At 33.6% G+C, this 19,800-nt stretch overlaps 1 protein-coding gene across 1 annotated transcript in view; it reads left to right on the top strand.

The window, feature by feature from the left end:
* TBCK (TBC1 domain containing kinase) overlaps positions 1-19,800 on the top strand; it is a 258,415-nt gene that overhangs the window by 39,351 nt on the left and 199,264 nt on the right. The window contains exons 4-6 of the mRNA XM_030915419.1: positions 9,297-9,411; positions 10,973-11,046; positions 19,415-19,556. Coding sequence (XP_030771279.1) covers positions 9,297-9,411; positions 10,973-11,046; positions 19,415-19,556 — 331 coding nt within the window. The remainder of the gene's footprint in view (positions 1-9,296; positions 9,412-10,972; positions 11,047-19,414; positions 19,557-19,800) is intronic.

Raw genomic sequence — 19,800 nt, 5'->3', positions numbered from 1 at the left:
TTTTAAAGTATTTGAGCTAAATTAGCTACCATCTTATAAATTCTGGTTGAAATAAGTGATTGCAGATACTGCGCAAGAAAACAACACACATAGGAAAACCTAAAATTAAGAATCCATATTAATATTATATTTTTTGTGAATTGGTAAAAGATAACTGTTCTTCAATTTTTACACAGTATTCTTGGGTCATTATGGGATTATATGGATAAGAGCTTTTTCTTACTCTTTTTTGTGAAGCTTGCTATAATTGGTATGATCTTCCTTGTATCATAGTATTGAGAACTGAAATTCTAGTTCAAGGTTAGGTGAAACAGACAGAACTAATTAATTCAAGATGATCTGGTTTAGGAAAAAGTATTTATTTATATAGGTAAGCAGAACTCAGAATTCTACATTAAAATTTGGAGATAAAGCTTTGGCTATTAAAATATTATTTTGCTTTGTCTGCCTTCCTATTTATGAATCATGGGAAGCTTATGGAGTCTAGAAGAAGTAGTTAAGAATAAAATTTCGCTATTTTTGGATTCTCTGATCTAAATATAATCACTGTGTCACCCCAACTGCTGACAAATACAAGGAACATGGTAAATAGGGTTTTTTCAGCAATCATACTGGTCATAAGTTACTTAAGACAGACCAATACTTATTTAACTGAACATTTCAGTTTGCTGAAACTTTTGTTTACAATATGCTGTCTTGCAGACATTGTAATAAGCAATCCATATTATTCAGGCCCTCTCCCATTCATTATTTGAGATGGGTAGGGTGATAAATTAGTCATCTAAAACATTGGTCCACTTAAAAATGTGAATTGGTCTCAAATCAAAATTCTGAACAGTAATAGAAATTTGCTTCTCGTTTTTTCACATGGCAATATATACATTAATTTTAATTTAAAAAACAACTTTGGAATGATACAGGGTACAGATTTGACCCATTATATGCCATGATAAGTTCTGTCTTAGAGAAAAGTTGCAGTCTTCCAACATCCCCAATGCTACCAGGGTATGGGGAGTTGGACGTATTACCTAGTGTGTTTGCACAGCCAGAATTAGTGACTATGATGACAAAAGAGGTTTTGAAGTTTCTGTGCAAGGATAGGAAAAAATGCTTGGGAGAAGAAAACATTGATGGGGCAGAAATATGCAGCCAACCTTGAGATCCTCCAGACCTGTATATCAAATGGTGATTTTATTCTCACAGAGCAGTTAGAAAAATGTTCTTCTGATTCAGTTATGTCAGGAGAATAGTTGGAGAGCTCAATTTGCAATTTTTGTTAATTTATAGGATATATATATATATGTGGTGTAACAAAATATATTGTATAGTTTTAGAAAAACCCTGGGATTTTTGAGGGAGACTTGGACTTTTTGTTTATTTTGTTGTGCTTTTAAGATGATGAAGATTCTGTGCAGGGCCAATAGCTCATTGATCTCCATTTAGCTTCTGTTTGATGTTACATTTTTTACTTTATAAATTTGCAGATGGAGGCAGGGTGAAGTTGGAACACTGTCTAAGCATAACAAATCAGTGACAGAGCCTCCTGGCTTAATGTCTGAACCTCAGACCGCTAGACTATGTTTTCCATATGTATTTGATCTTACCAAGTTAATTTTCTGCTGAGAAAAAAAGTTATCTAGTATTCAAGTTGGAAAGTTAATATCCCAATTTATTGTATCCTATTGAGAATTAGATACATTCCAGACTTACAGCATTCTATTTTGATTATTTTGGAGTTAAAACTAAATTGTAAAATATGCCTAGTCTCACAACTGAAAGTCAGATGGACTGATTACTTTTTTTAGACTTACTAGTCTTTAGGTAGTAGTTTATCAATGCAATTTCCATTTCAAAACATCTGAATCTGAGGCAAATACATTCTTAAATTTAGCATGGATAGGTGTCCTTTCAGGCTAAAACATGTATGCCCAGTACTGAAATGTGTTATTTCCTTTTTTCAATTCCAGAAACTTGTATTTTTCATCCTTTTTGCTCTGTTAAATATTGTGGTATTTTTTACAAAACATCAAAATTTAGTAAGTGATAAGTGTCAAAAGCCTCAAAGACACCAGCTCATCATTGGAAACACCCTCCCCAAATTGTGGAATTATAAACTAGTGAGTCTTTAAAAGTTATATACTAGTTGAGCTGTTTTGTCAAGTTATAAAGGAAAGTTTCTTTGAAGATAACACAGAATTATACACTTGTAATATTATCTGAACATTAATCATTAGTAAGCATTTTATTTTTCTTCTCCATTTCTTAAATTACACAGTAGCTAACCATTAATATATTTCATCTGCATTTCCTCTCTCTTAACATTTTTACCTCAGGCTGATACCAAGTAAGGAATGTTTTAGACCAAAAGGAAAATTTCTGTGGGAATGATCAGGTTTTATAAGGTGAAAGAACATCTTGAACTCATACAATGCAGAAATGTGTTTCCTCCCTTGGTTAGCTGACAGTATGGGTGTTTTGGCTTGTGGAGTGGCCTTTAGAAATATCATGGATCATGGATCTGAGGAAATAGTATGTGTGGTTTTAGTTATCACTTATACATGAATGACTTCCAAATTTATCTCAGCAATCTTGACCTCTCATTCTCTTTCCTGGTCTCTATTTCTTGCAATTCGAGTAACCTCTCTTCTTGGAAATGTTGCAGATACCTAAACGAGCTGATGGGTTGAGGCCAGTAGTAATCTCTCTCAACAATTTAGTCTAATTTACAGTTTTAGACAGATATTAACAAGATTTTCCTGTTACCCAGTATATCCTAATTTATTCCTGTTTCTTTCAGTAAATAAAAGACTAGGAGAGTTGTATTTTCAACAAATGAATATTTTTTTGTGGATAGCCATTGGGTGAACTTGAGCAATTTGTGTTTTCTTGACTGACTAAAAGATTATACATTCTCTCATGAGATGTGATTCTATTAGTGGTAGAGAATTTAATTATCTTTCCCTGTTGTACCATTGTGTGATATTATTTTATACATGTATTTTAACACCTTTTTTAAATACATACTTATTGAACATGCACATTACAGACACTGATAGATATAGGGAATCATAGTTGAATAAGCTAATACATACTCAAGATACAGTGGGAAAGACAAGCCTATATAGAAATAATTACCATAAAATCAAGAAACCCTCCAACTGTGTACTGTCAGAAATCGAGAAAGGGAGTTCATTTCTACCACAAGGGAGAGCCATTGGATGAGAAGCCATTAAGGATCTTTGCAAAAAATTATTGAAATGACAAACCATATCTGTCTGAATAAAGAAGGATGTCAAAAAGGGGCTGATTGGCTGGGGTAATAGATGAGCCTTAGAGAACAGGGACCCCAAGGTCTTGATGAGCTTAAAGATGGGTCCTCAGGAATGAGGAACAGAGAAGTATAGGAGATAGTAGTTTAAAATTTGGCTGTTTTAAGTAAATATAGATTAAGCAGTGTCTCATTGTGATAGACTGTCTGTATTTGGGAGTATTGGCTGGGGTTAGATGAAAGCCTGTGGCTGTGAACATATGAAGTCTTCCATTCTGCATAGGAATTAAATCCATGATCTTGGCCTCAGTATGTTTTAACCAACAGCTACAGATTATTTGGATGATTTAATCATAAACAGTAAATTGCCTTTGAAAGATATCTGGAAAGGGATAAAAAATGTACCTGGGATTATACCAACTGATAGATTTGAAGATTTATTAAGCCCTGTTGAAAATCCAAATACAACCAAGTTGACTCAAACCTAGAAACTGTCAGCGTCTTTTTTGTTGATGGTGGTGGTGGTGGTGATGATAGTGTTTTTTTCTTTTAGATTTTAAGCTTACTTTTCCAAGATTTATGACTTTTGTAGGTCTCTTTTGGTCTCAACAATGTTGTAAATAAATTTTTATGTTGTATTTTTCTTTGAAGACAAAGGAAAGAATGAATAATTCTTATCTACTTAGTTAATTGCTTATAATTATCAGTTTGTAAATCTGTCCTTCTAAGTATACTGTAGGCTTGTTGATAGTGCAGATCAGTTCTTTTTCTTGGTAATTGTGGGCCCAGAAATTCAGTAACAAACAAATAGCCACTCATTAATATGTTTAAATATAAATGAAAATGTCATCAAGTGTCATCTTGCTTTATTGGGAGTTATCAATTATATTATTTTGAAAGCTACCTTTGGTCTTATCTGTATTTATAATCACTAGGGATTCTTAATGTCCAGTTGTTCAGGACAATGATGAGAATGTAAACGCTAGCCACCCAGGCCCTGAAGTAACAATAGTTACTGAAAAATGTCAAAAGAAGTAGAATATTTTTTGATTTGAAGTATAATTTTACATTTTCTTGGTTACTGATGGGTTTGTCTATTAAACAAGATTCTCCCTTGGGAATTGTGTAGGATAAAGTCCTGTTGTCCCCTTTCAGTATCTTGTTTATTTAACTGTGTGAATCCAATTCTCTTAATCCTAAATTTTCTTTTAGTGTCCATGTTCAATTAAACTGTAACATGTTAACTACTACTAGGCATATGATAGTTTTACTTTGCTGTTGCATTAGCTACTTAAAAAATCTCATGACCCAAGTTATTGGTAGTATTAAAGAATATAACTTTAAAAGCTAGTAAGTATACAAAATTCTGCAAATACTGATTCGTTCTTCTCATGATATAAAATAACTTTGTTCTTTATACCTTACATTTTAAAGCAAATTAAAAAATTGAATTCTGAGAGTATAAAAGGGCAGAAAAGCAAATCAGATTGTAATTGACATGTACTCTCAAGTAATAGCTACGAAAGGGTATGTCATTTATGTGTTTGAATTTTTAGAAATTATTTTGGTATGCATGTTCATCAGCTCATTTTTAACATGAATGTGCTTTTCGACATGCAAGTGTAATGTCTAATATCTCGCAATTAACAAAAGCACAGTATAGAGAGTAGAAAATGCAGTCTATGTGTTCAGTAGTTTCAGAACTTGTTCAGTGGGAAAATCACTTTAAAGGTTTGGCTTTAATTTCATGAGAAAGGCATCTATATTGAAGTAGTATGCAGCTGAGGTCCTCTAGTGTCACAGCTGCATATGGCACCAGTTTTTTGTGAATTGTGTGAGAAACAGACAAGAACAAGAGAAGCTACTCTAAAATTGACTTGTAGAGCCAAATGAGTTCATAAAACTAGATTTACATTTTGCTAATCTCAGGGAATGTTTCTCTTTGTTTTTAAGGGGGAAGATTTTGTTTTCTTCCATGTGCACATATTTATCAACGTAATTGTGCTTTTACATAAAATCCTTGCCTCTAGAACTACTGATAAGTTACAAATAATTTTTTTTAAGTTTGGGATATTGCCATTTATACAGTTAATTTTTTGAAGATGTTTATGAAAACTCTGTTTATCCTGAATTATGCTTGTTTCACACATTCCCTATTTGTTTAAGACTCATTGATATGGCACTTTAATATGGGAGAAATTATTTGATAAAAAGGAATAGTTTACAGTCAATTTAAATAGCATTCTTTATAAATAGTAACCCTCATTCTTCTTTTTTACACACATTATGGGTAATATCAGCTTACTCCTTTACTTCAAAATATGACTGACAACCAGGGACTGGATTACCAGATATTTGAGGCAAAAAAAAAAAAAAAAAAATAGTTCAAGAAAAACAGAGCCTGGAGATGGGGTGGAGAGGTGGTACTCACCACAGAGGAAATGAAGATAACACTCTTTTTTCCAGAATTAAAAGAGTTCTAATTCTTCTCAGAGAGACTCAAAGGAATGATATATCCATAACCAAAGAACAGTATCTATCGACAAGTAGCAGCTAGGGGACATAATAGAAATCCTAGAAATTAATGGTTTAGATTTCTCTCTCTCCCTCTCTCTATCTCTCTCCCACTCTTTGGATCTCTCTCTACTGGAATTAAGTTATATAATAGATAGGACTAAAGACTATGCTCTTAAAATAGAAAGTTAATACAACAGGATGACTGTAGTCAATAATAATTGTACATCTTAAAATAACTGAAAGTACAATTTAATTTTTTGTAACCCAAAGGATAAATACTTGAGGGGAGGGACACCCCATTTTACATGGTGTGATTATTACTCATTTCATGCCTGTATCCAAACTCATGTACCTCATAAATATATATACTTACTCTGTACTCAAAAAATTAAATTAAAAAAAATAGTTCCAGTTATCATCTGCCTACTAAGAGTTCCAACTTAGAGAAAAAAAGAGTAAATAGTGAAAGATGTAACAAATCGAATTTTCGTTGTTAATGTTTCTGTGTTAATGGAACATGTGAGTCTGTAAATTAAAAAGGCATGCTTAATGCTGACTGGCACAAACATACCCACATTAGACATATTGGGCTGAAATTTTATAACTCTAGGGATAAAGTAAAAATAATCCTCAATACTTCCCAGGAAAGAGTAACAGGATGTCTACAACAAAGTTGGAATCAGACTGATAGTAGTAGCCTTCTCGCCATTAATAAAGAATGCTGTAAGACAATGGAGTAATTCTTTCCAAGTTTAAAGGCAAGAATAAGATATTTTCAGGTGCGCTGTGCATGAAAATATCCTATTCATACTCCCTCTATGAAACAATTTCTCAAGATGTCTTATAGCTAAACAAAGAATAAATTTAAAAATAGTATGATATATAAAAATTATAGTAGCTGATGATAATGTTTATAAATAGAGTTATAAAATTATGGTATCCATTAAATCTTGATGACTGAGACATTTTCTGTTGACAGCTAGGGTTTAAGTGGCCTAGGTTTGTATTTCCTTCTGTGCTTAGTTCTACAGTAAATATTTATTAATCATTATTATCATATGGCAATGTGCCAGTCACTTCCCATCTTTCTCAGAGTAAAAGCCCAAAGGTCTTACAGTGGCCTAAAGGGCCTTACATCATCTGACTCGTAGCTACCTCTCTGAGCTTATCTCCTGTCACTTTATTCTTTGCTCATTCTACTGCATGCACTGAATACACTTTTGTGAGCTGCTGACTTTATACCAGTTCAGGAGTTGCTTGCTGTGACCTCTGCCCGAATCATACATTTTCTAGAGACCTACCTGTCTTTTTCACTTCTTTTAGATTTCTACGTAAGTGTCACCTTCTCAGTGAGGCCTTCCCTGAACACATTATCTGTCTTCCCTACTTTATTTTTTTTCTTCATTTTAATCACTACACATCACGTTATCTATTTACTTATTTGTTTCACCTTCCAGCAAGGAGTGTAGGTTTCCCTTATCCCACTTATAATTTTATAGTCTAAAAACAATATAACAAATGCAGATAAGGAATTGGGGAAGAAAAATGGGGAAGCTGTGAAAATATGTCAACTGTATCCTCTTGCAGAGTGAAGAGTTACTTATATTAAGTAAAAGTCTAACCACCGGAAGAATCGAAAACTAACTGCTGATGATTATTTGATAATGTAAAATAAAATTTGATAATGTAAAACAATGTAACTAATAAAAAGGAGTTGAGGAAGAAAATAGAAAAGTTATGAAAATATGTCAACTGTATCCTCTTGCATAGTGAAGAGTTAGTAAGTAAGTAAAAATCTAACCACCAGAAGGATTGAAAACAAAAACTGCTGATTCCTTCTGGAAAGTCAAACTAGGATCATAGAGGCAAATTTTAGCTTTTGTCTATGGTTATTTCTTTTGGTTTTAATTTAGGAGAGAGAATCAGGTTGCAACAATTATTTTTGTAAAAATTTTATTCAATTTAGTATTTTTTAAAGTCAGGTTTATTAAGGTATAATACCTTAATGTTTACCCTGTTTAATGTAAACTTTAATAGGTTTATTAAGGTATAATACCTTAATGTTTACCCTGTTTAATGTAAACTTTAATGAGTTTGATAAACAAAGTTATGTAACCGTCATCAAAATCAAGGATAGAACAGTTCCCTCATGCCACAAAATTTTCTTATACTCTTTTGTAGTCCACCTGTCCCCCACCCAAGCCCATGGCAATCTGTTAGTCCATTTTTTAACTTTTAACCTATGTCTTTTATTTAGTGTGGGTTTCTCATAGACTGAGTATAGCTGAGTTTAAATTCTTATCAGATCTGACAATCCTTATGACTTAATTGGTGAGTTGAGACCATTTGTACTTGATATAACTATTGCTATATCTGGATTAAAATCTATTAGTCATTTTCTATTTGTTCTGTTCTGTTTTCCTTTTATTCTGCCTGTTTGTGGATTGAATATTTTTTATGATTCCATTTTAGCTCTACTATTGGTTTTAAAAATTACGTTTAGTGGCTATCTGCAAACACGAATTTAATTTTAGAAAAATTTAAAAAATGGATAGAAAGGAAAATCTATTCCAAAATGTTAATATTGTAGGTATGGGGAAATTTTCCATATGAACAATTTTTGATTAAAACATTAGAGGATAATTAATAAAGCTAGGTTAATTTCTATGTGAGTATTACATTTGTCATACTCTTTTCTGAGATTTGAACTTTTCAAAAAGAAAAGAAATGTTGACAGGAACAAGTTTTAATGCAGACACCAATGTCTGCAAATGAACATCCATACTTTATAAAGATGTAATGATAAAAATTAAAACATGTTCCAAATACTACTGCCAAGTAGCAGTATTTAACCAAATACAGTGCCTGTTTCCTGGTAATTTACATGAATAGACTTGCAAATTGGAAAAAAACATTAGGGAGATGGATGGTGAGAGAGAGGAGGGAAAAACTGGAGGATATTTGTGTGAAGGATGGTCTGTACATAATAGGATAAGAATTAAAGAGAAATGTTTGCTAAATCATAAATGACCAGAGGTTGCTTTATAGGTTGAATATGGAAAATAAGCTAGTGTTGTATACCATAAAATATATTGTTACTACTTTTTTCAAGGGCTTAGGTATTTTGTATTGAGCAAAATAGTTGTTAGTGACTTAGTTCTGCCATATACCTGAAACTTAACCTGATAATTTGGCAAAGCCAACCTACTATAGGTTAGTTGCACTCACCATCAAGATTAAAGCCTTTTCCTGAAAGGACCAAATACTGCTATTACAGTAGCCTTTAGGAAACTGTAGGATCTTTGTCAGATCAATTCTGTTATAATCAGAAAATCTAAAATATGTAGAAGTAGATATTTTAGAAAATATATAGATTCTATTTTCTCAGAATAAAAGAGGAGCAATAAAAAATAAAACTTTTTGAATATTTTCAGTAGGTCACATCTCACTTGTTAAAATAAGTTATTTATTTGCTTTGTAATTGAACTTTGACTTTTTGTTTTCTTTGTAGCTGTTCAACGGTTTTGTGCATAGCATTTGAGGTTCTTCAGGGCTTGCAGTATATGAACAAACATGGTATAGTACACAGGGCATTGTCTCCTCATAATATCCTGTTGGACCGAAAGGTAATTGTTAATAAATGTAATAAATATTTGTATATCGTTTGAAATTGGAAGCAACTGGGATCAGGGCTACTCAATCAGAAGAACAATAGAATCAGAATATGTTTTAAGAATATTCATAATGAAAAGACTATATGAAAGTGATTGTGGTTTTTGAAAAAAGAATCCTTAAATTATTTAATCTGTGTATCTTTCACATGGATTATTTTTCCCACAAAACTCATTTTCTAACTTTATGGTTTTCTTTTCATTTTACTCTTATTTCTAAAACCTTGTGGCTTCCCAATATACTCCTCCTCTTAATTTATTTTCGTTTTTAAGAAAATGGCTCTTTTTGCTAGAATGTTATTCATATAAACCAACTGCGTTGTGTTTTCTCTGTTTTTCTTCTGCCTTCTTTCCTCTTCTATTTATCTCCTTATTTACCAGCTGTTCATACCTACCTCCTTTTACTATTGAAGTGCTGTTTCTCTACTGGAAATCTTACGGGGCATTAAGAAGAAGCTTGTAAACTCTTCAAAGAGAATTATGGTAGCAAGGTTGTATATTTTCAGGAATAATTGTAATTTTATTCCTTTTCATAGAATATATAAAAACATATTGGAGGAAATTTTTTCATGGCCGTTATTTGCTGTATTAGTAGGATTATCCTTGTTCTCTGGTTCTTTTCCCAAATCAGTACTTAGGAGGCTGAGATGAGAACATTGCTTGAGCCAGGAGTTTGAGGCTGCAGTGAGCTATGATCACACCACTGCACTCCAGCCTGGGTGACAGAGTGAGACCCTGTCTGTAAAAAACAAACACACAAACACAAACACAGAAAAGTGTACTCATTAATTTCAGATTTATGGCAGTAAAGAATCATTGCCATATCAATCTAAGCTGTTTTTAAATATAAATATTTTATAATGCTTGGAAATAATGTTCGTGAGAAGACAAACCAATTTTAAGATCAACTTAATATTTTAAAGCCTTATAGATTAAAAGGGAAAAAACGTAAAAGATATGAAATTATATTTATCATTTATTAAGAGCCTTATACTTATGATAGTTATTTTTATTCTCAAACAATATAAAAAATCATTGGAAATCTAGCAGATTCACCAAAATCTTGATGAGTTTTGAACTGATTTTCTCAAGTTAAGTTTTCCTATTTCACAGTTAAATTATAAATATAAATGGACTTGCAACTCCATGGAGAAAAATTTGCTCTGTGAAAATTACCATAAACCATTCTAACCAAAGTTTCAAGACAGATGAGAACATTTTTGCCTCTTTGTTTTGTGAAATAACTAGACAATGTAACAGCAAAAATATTAAAGAAACTCCATTTGTCATTTTGAGATATATATGTGTACATATGCATGTATATATATTTAATGAGTCTAAAGCAGACTATTGGCAGATAGTTTTTTTTAAAATTGTGTTTTTTTTAAATCTTCTGTAGTGGTATTTTGATAAAATATTGTTATATAATTGTTTCTTTAGGTATGAAATGTATAATAATTTTCCTTGCCAATTATAATAAAATATTTGATAGTGTTTTTTCTCTTTACTATTGTAGGGACATATTAAATTGGCTAAATTTGGACTTTATCACATGACAGCTCATGGTGATGATGTTGATTTCCCAATAGGGTAAGGATATGTTTTCCTCTATTTTGAGTTTCTTTTTAAATTTTGTAATCTTTGATAATGTTTATATTTTGTTAATTATATTTGATATTCCTTTTTGACATGAAAACAGCTTTTTTAAAATTAATGCATCTTAATTTTCCATATACTTTTAAAATGAGTAGACAATGAGTTTTTCCCAGCATCCTATAGATCCTTGATGTTGATCATTCATTGAATTGACAGAGAGACTAGCAGTATTGACATCCTTTACATTATAATATTTCCTAATTATCTGTATTTCATTCAGAATCAAATCAATTCAAGGCAAGAAGGATGACTAGATTCTCAATTAATGATAATGTGTGTGCATCAAGAGACTGAAAAACATCACTCTCACATTTTTTCAATTTCAATTTCAGTTTTATGTTTAATTCCCTTTTCTCTAAGATACAACTATATATGAAGACTCAAGTTGAGTCATTGTGGATATTAGAGATAGAGATAAATTCCATACCTGAAAGTCTATGTTTAAGTTCCGAAAGGTTTATTTAATCACTTCTGTTGTGGAATTGCAGATGTATGTTGCCCTCCACAAAAGAAATGGAAGGTTGTTTCGTGTATATTCAAGTAGATGTTTTTGATACAGATTTTTGTGTTATATTTGTGTGGCTGCTTTTAGACATTTTCAGAATTATTTTCTTTTTTGAAGATTTAAGTTGAGATTGTTTTAGATAAAATAGTTACAAAAATAGTACAAAGAATTCCTCTATACCCTTCATCAGTTTCTCTAAATGTTAACATTTCACTACATTTGCTTTTTCTCTGTTTTCTTCTCTAAGCATATATGTGTGTTTGTGTATAATGATTGTTTTTTATAATCACTTAAAAGTAATTAATGTATGTAATATCACTTTTACCTCTAAGTACTTTCATTTGTATTTTCTAAAAGAAGGACTTTGTTTTTTTACATGACCTCAGAACAGTTGTCAAAACAAGGAAACTAAACTTGATGCAGTATTATTATCTAACCTAGAGACCTTAATCGTATTTTTTTCAATTGTAGTGTGGCTGTTTTTGATAGTATCCCTTTGTGTTTTCCTCTTTGGGCTTCCTAAAATAAGTTCTATCACACCGTTACTGAGAATTGTGATATGAAGTCATGGAGTGTGTTTTTAAAACAGAATGTTACTTAAAAACTTAATATAATTTTTTTAAGAGCCAGCCTCATATATAACTTGCCCTTTTTTCTTTATAACTCAAATTATAGGTTTCTTAACTAAACTTTTTTTGTTAAGTTTATGGCTGTGTCTTATTATTAAGACATAGATAATAATCTGAAACTTCATTCAGTGAGGAAACATTTATTGAGCAATTTCTCTTATGCCTGTTTGTTTTACAAAAATAAATAAGATAGCTTTCTCTCCTCAAGAAGCTCATTGTTTAGTGAGAGAATTTTCTGTTTTGATGGACTACTTATTAAGGTACATAAATTCATAGTCTTACAGTTTTGTGTGTTGAAAACTTACAGGCAAAAACCAATTCTTGTTTCATAAGCATGAAAATGGTATTTTGCAAAGACAGTCTATAATTTCTTATTTGTTCAAAAAAGCCCTTTCGAATATGAAAGGGTTTTTTTTATTCAACTTATATTTGAATGTAAGTTTTTAGTGAGGCTCTAGCTCCTTTGTCACGTATGATAAATGCCTTTCAAGGTGACTTTTAAGTAGCTGTAGTACAAATGATTGCTGCTGCTGCTTTTGTCTAAATCAATTTGTGTAAGAAAGAAATCCAAAAACTTAAAAATTACTTTAAGTTTTTTATTTTTATTTAAAGGTACTTTAGGTTTCAGTGGTGAATCGGAGAAAGGAGGTGATTTTTCTTAAAGCATATCAAGTAAGAGCTACACTTGAATTTAAAATGCTTGGATAGAATTGGTCTTGTGTTACCATTTGGTCTGGCTTGCTTTGAGGTCTTAGACCCAAAGGGTCTTACCAGAAAATATCAAAGAGCAAAATGTGAAACATTAGCCAGGAAAAATAAAGTGATCAAACAGCTAAGGCATGAAAGAAAATATTTACACCAGAAGAAGCTTGCAGTTGATTCAAAAGACAAATATTAAGGAACAACAAAGTAAAATGTTACCATCTGTTTCAAAATACCGTAAAGAGTTGGAAATCGGGCATTCATTTCAGTTGGCCAGTAGCTTAATACCTTGTTAAAACATCAAACAGATGATGAAAGCCACTTTATTTACCTCATCAGTCATACTCACAGCAAAGTTCTGGTAATTGTCTTTGAGTGTTAAAATGCTATGATACAGAAGAGAAGGTTGTTGAAAAAAGATGACCTACATTAAATAATTCTAGAGCTTATTATTTTTTAATAATTTTCCTATGATTAAAAGGGAAACTAAAATATTTGAAACAAAGTTTATCTCTGTCCTGTCAGAAGTTTTTGATATAACAATGTACCTATAGTTTTGCTTGATTTTTCATTATTATCATTTTTCAGTTAGATGTGCTGGAAATCAGGAATAAAGATGAACACTGACTTCTGGATATATTATGGTGATGATAAAAGTACACCATTGCATTTGTATTAATTTTTTATTCTTATTAAATGTCTTTATAGATTCACTAACATTTATTACACCTTTATGAGGTAGGCAGTAATATTCCAGTTTTACAGATGAAGAAACCTAAATCACATATAGAATATGTGGTAGAACTGAAATTAGAACACAGGTATTATAACATCTAATATAGTGCTGCTTCCACTAGACTTCAGCTGTTTCTAGAGGTATCACACATTCATTTAGAAGAGCAATATCATCATCTTAGGGTAAAATAACACAATACAAATTTGTATATGAGAGAAATACACAAGCAAATCATAAGAAGATACTGGTATCACATCATCATTCTATTAAAATGAAAAAGGAGTTAAAAACCAAATTTACCCATTTGAATTTAAGTCACATTCTCTGACTTAATTGACTTGTATTTTGAAAGTAAATAAGTACTAGCAATGATAGTTTGAGGAAGTTATAGAAAAGACAGGAAGAAAAACAGAAATAATATTTGAATGTCTACTTAATATACATTACATAGATGAAACATATTTATATTTTGATTATAATCATCATTGTAAGAGGACACAATTTAATCTAACTGGTTTTAAAATCTAGATCGTGGGTGCTTATGACTAAATCTGACAATAAATGAAGAAGGGGCATGCACATATGTAATAAGTATGGCAAAATTTCACTCCATCTCTCATCTAAAACTGTTCTTATTCCTTTTATTTCTAGGAACTGGGATTCAAATTTAGCAATTGCTCCTATGTCTAATTCTTATTTACTACCTGCTTTTTAAATTGTCATTTGTAAGGCCATCCTAATGGGCATTTTTGATAGGAATTTTTTTTTTTTTAAGCAAAACTATACTGAGTATATCCTCTATTTAAGTCTCATTGGTAGTTGTAGAGGATTTATAAAAAGATATGCAAGTGCCCTCAGGTATATAATTGAGATGGGAGGTTAAATTTTTGTACATGAAATATATAGTATATAAAACAAACATGTATAGCATCATACCATGTATAGCTTTTATAAGATATAGAACAGGCAAAATGAGTACTTTATAGAATCAAATCAGGTATTGATGGCAGTGGCAGCCTGTGTGGAATGGGCACTACCACGATGCTGGCTGCAGTGGGGGAGGTGCTGCTGGGACTGTCACTTCACGGAGCCTGTGGGGGCCAGGAGCAGGCAGGAGCCCCACCTTCCCGGGCACAGCTGCAGCTGCCCAAGTTGGTGCTGCAGACCTGGGCTTCCCTGTGCTCTTGGGGGCTGAAAGCAGACAGGAGCCCTGCTCTCCCAGGTGCAGCTGTAGGCTCAGAAATGTCTGCTCCCACTGCCTGACCTCTCCCTGCTCCCTGTACCCACTCTGATCTTGGAGGGAGGTCGGGGCCAAGCCCAGGTGCTGTTGGACCCCGGCTGGGTGTGTGCACACTCGAGGCAGCACTGACACTCCAGCCCCCTGCTGCCTTGACCCCCTGTGGACTTTGGACACCAACAGGCAAGGGAGGGAGTCCGAAGAGGGGCTGAGGGCAGCTCAGCGCTGGCCTGCAGGCGCTTCTTGGCACAAATAGCCTGGGTACCATGAAGAGCGACAGGAGTCAGATAGGTTCCTGGGTAGAAGGGGGCGGGTCCCTGGTGAAGCCCCGCCTTCAAGCCGGGGAGGGCCTGAAGCCTGGGAGACGGGCTGCCAGTCCCGTGGACCTGAGTGGGAACTTGTGGTGCTTTTTCTGGGCCCACCCGTGGCGGCCCACGGACCAACGGACGTGCGCTTCTTCCCTCTGAGGACCATAACAACCCTGGACTCGGCCAGACTTGAGCAGATAATGGATGGCCAGCTGCAGAGAGCAACTACCCACCCCAGGGTCTCCTCTCTGCTGAGGGCTGAACACTCATAGGGACACCCCACCTGAGGGGAGAAGCTATCCAGTGTGGGTCTCCTTAGGTGTTCTATAGCTGGATAAATCTCTTCAGCTTGCTCACCCTCCACTTGTCCGTGTACCTTATTCCCGGATGCAGGACAAGAATTTGGGACCTGCCAAATGGCAGAGCTAAAACAGCTATAACAAACAGGGCTGAAACAACCCCTTGCCTGACACAATGCAGGTGCAGGTGGCAAGGAAAGAAGACAGAAGGAGAGAGGAGCTGCAGCCCTTTGGGGATCCCAGACCTAGGAGCTTTCTGAGCCAGGGCTGTGACACTCTATTTGGGGCTCTGCAGTTCCTGGCATCTCCAAGTTTCCATGCACAACTATGTTCCCTGGTGCCAGCCTTGGAAGCTGCTTGCAACACACCTGGTCCAACCACAGCCTTGCAGGGAGCCAGCGCCTGTGTGAGCACCTGTACCTGCCCGCTGTGCCACAGCCAGTATGCCTGGCTGTGCACAGTGACCAGACCCCACACTCACTCATAACCCCTTGCCACTCCATGCCTGGCTCTCCCTTGGCCAGCATGGCATCCAGGCCAGTAGCATAAGCTGAGCACAGCCTGCCAGTCCAAGTGGATGGAACGAGCCCAGTGGGTCCAAGCAAAACTCAGGCAAAGGCACCACTGGCCACAGAGGTTTCCACCTGACAAAGTGACACCACAAAATCCCGTGATAGTATATGTTCCTTTATGGAAAAAATATAAATCTTTTTGAGAGACGTTAAAGAAGACATAAATAAATATGGAGATACTATGTTTATAGATTGTTAGAGTCAGTATTGTTAAGATGTTCTCTACAACCTGTCTTTGTATCTTATCTATTTTCAATAAAAATTCAACTGTATGTGAAAGAGAAAATACTTGACAAGGTAGTTTTAAAATGTATATAGAGAAGAACAAACACCCACAAAGAGCCCAGATTTTCCCAAAGAGAAGCTAAAAGGTATGTATGTTTTGAGAGGTCTTAACAATTATCAGTAATTATTTAATAAAATACATTTTATATGAAAATATTTTACTTAAAATAGTGTAATAGTATACTCTTAGGCAAATTGACCAAATGAACAGATGAGGGAGCCAAGAAACAAATCTCTGTATGTGTGGAGATTTGATTTAGTATACAGCTGGCACTACAGACTAGTTGGGGAGAAACAGGTTTCAATAAAGGGAACAGGGCTCAATTGCTTATTTATGTAGGAAAATAAGTTGTATTTTGACATCATATGAAAAATGAATTCTAGATGGATCAAGAAACTTAAATATAAAAGAAAATTTCTCAAATTTTCTCAATAATTTGAGAAAATTAAATTATTTTGACAAAATCATTAAGTATAAGGAAAAAAGTTTAATTCAACTGAAAGATAAGAACTTCTCATTCATAAACAGATGCTATAAAGAGAAAGAAAAGACAAAACCACAAAGTGGTAGAAAATATTTCGAGTCATAATTACTGAAGAAGACATTAGTGTCTGGAATTAAAGAAAAACTGTGCAGTAAAAGATTATCATAGAAAGCCTAAGACTGCTATCCTTAGAAACTAAGTCCTGCTAGCAATGTTTGCCCTTGGCTGTTGCCCTGAAACTTGGATTGCAGAAATGTTCCCATGGATCCCTAACTGCTGAGGCTAGTTTACTGTGCTTGTAAACAACCAAAGTGGTTTATGCTGAACACTTGCTTTCCTTCTTGAGTTCTTGAATTTTTGTACATGCCAGGCAGAGAGTGTCTGCGTGACAAGTCCCAAATAAAATCCTTGGATTTTCAATGGGCTTCTCTGGCCAGAAACATCACATAACATTTGTTCTTCAAGATTGGAAAGAAGTTCAAAAAAAAAAAAAAAAAGAAAATAAAAGAAAACTAAAGATACATCACATACATGGTGCTACATTTTTGTTGCTGGAAGAAGAATGTATTCTGTGTGATCCCTGATAGGAGGGAGAGAGCATAAGGAAGCCTCTATATAGGTTCCTTGAGACTCCCTCTCTGTCTTTATCCCTTGTGATTCAGCTATGCCCTTACTGTGTCACTGTAATAAATCTTAGCTGTGAGTACACTTACTTGCTAAGTCTTGTAAGTCTTTCTAGTGAACTTTTAAACATGAGAGTGGTCTTGGGGACCCCAAAATAACTAGAGAAATAAGCAAAAGACTTGAATGGGCATATCACACAATAATAAACCCAAATGACTAATAAACATATGAACATTTGCCTCAATGTAATTAATTTTCAGGGAAATGCAAAGTAAAACCACAATAGATTTTATATACCAGATTGTTAAACATTAAAAAGTCTGTCAAATATCAAGTGTTGGTGAAGAAGTAAAACAATAGGAACAGTCATTCACTGCTGGCAAGTGTATAGATTGGTATAACTCCTTTTGAAAAACATTTGGCATTGTTTAATGAAGTAGAAAGTGCACATATCCTATGGCTTAGAAGTTTGGTTCTAGGTTGTTAACATTGGGAACCTTTTGCAGATGTATACCATATATGGCATTCTGTGCAATGTTGTTCATAATATTAATAATAAAAGCAGGAAACAGCTTAAATGCCATTGCTATTTGAATGTATAAATTATGATATATTCGTATAGTAGAAATAAGAATTTAATGGATACAGCTTCATGCAACAATATAGATAATCTTGATTGAAAAAGCAAAAGAATACAGTCATCCTAATTCCAGTGTTATATAAAATTCAGAGATATGCTTGACTAAACAGTACATTTTTTAGGGATACAAACATGGTAAAACCATCAGGAAATGGAGGAGAATGACAAACACAAAAATTCCAGGTATCTTCTCCTCTGGAGGACCAGGAATGGAGATACAATCAGGGAGAAGCACAAAGGGACTTTCAGTGATAATTTTATGTTCTTCACTTAAACTGCTTCTTGGTACATGGGTGTTCATTGAAGCTTTCTTCTTTATACCTTATCCATATTTAAAAGGCAGTGTTTTGCATTTATTCAATATTTGCTAAACCAGTTTTCAAAAGCCTTTTATGTCAGTGAAGTTGTGAGGAAATAGGCACTGTCATGTATTACTTATGACAATATAAATCGATATAACCTCTCCAAAGGGCAACTTGGTGTGATAAGTCAAAATTTAAAATGCACATACCGTATGATCTTGGAGTGCCACTTCTAAGAATATATCTGTCATTCATATGCATATACTTCTGGGATATGTAATAGTCATAATATATTCATCTCATTATTGGTAATAGCAAAAGAATGGAAGTTCCAAAATGTTTTTGTCTTGTCAAATTAAGAGCATCAACGAAATTATTGGCAGTTTTCAAAAAGAATGACAAAAATCTATACTTGTGTTTTTAAAGAACAATCTCTAAAGTATACTTTACGTAGAAAAAGGGTACATAGCAATAGGTATAGTGTTTTACCGTGTGGGGCAGAGGTGATGAGTGGACAAAGTTATATATACATAAATATGTCAGGGTGACAGGGGTATAGAAATAGGAGTTTTACTTTTCAATTTATATCTTTTTATAGCATTAACATTCTTACTACTAAAAATAATAAATATTTTTTTAAGAGATACAATGCACTTTAAATAGTAATTCAGTATTAAGGGAAGATAGGCAATAAGCAGAAAGGAAAAACACTTGGAAACCACAGAAAAGCAAATAAAGAAGTTAATGCTGGAGGGGAACATGAGGGTTTTAAAACTGTTTGAGACTTGTGTATATTTACTCTTGATTCCTTGACATTGAAGGTCTGTATTATAATGGTTAGTTTAGAATGCTTTCTAGCAACAGTTGTTAATTTAATTGCATGAGACTTTTACATAGATCTTACCACACTGATTGTAAAAATGTACTATTGCTTCTTTCCCTGTTGTAATTATTCATTATTTTAATGTGTCATTACAGGTATCCCTCATACTTGGCCCCTGAGGTAATTGCACAGGGAATTTTCAAAACCACTGATCACATGCCAAGTAAAAAACCATTGCCTTCTGGCCCCAAATCAGATGTATGGTCTCTTGGAATCATTTTATTTGAGCTTTGTGTGGTATGTATAAAGAAATATTAATATGATAAAAAGAAATTGTGCATTTATTGGAATAATCTTTTGGAGAGGAAAGTTAATAATAATATGTTTTTGCTGTACAAATTGATTACATATGAGGAGAAAAGGCTTAGTATGGCTTAATCATGTTTGATAATTAATTTCATATATTTTTTGGCATCTTTAGAAACATACTTTTACTAAGTGTGAATGTAAATGTTACCAGATGTATATTATTTTGATATAT

Source organism: Rhinopithecus roxellana, chromosome 2 (genome assembly GCF_007565055.1).
Source record: "Rhinopithecus roxellana isolate Shanxi Qingling chromosome 2, ASM756505v1, whole genome shotgun sequence".
In the NCBI taxonomy this organism is placed as follows: domain Eukaryota; kingdom Metazoa; phylum Chordata; class Mammalia; order Primates; family Cercopithecidae; genus Rhinopithecus; species Rhinopithecus roxellana.
The sequence above is the reverse complement of the archived record's forward strand: the minus strand, read 5'-3'. Positions and strand labels throughout refer to the sequence as shown.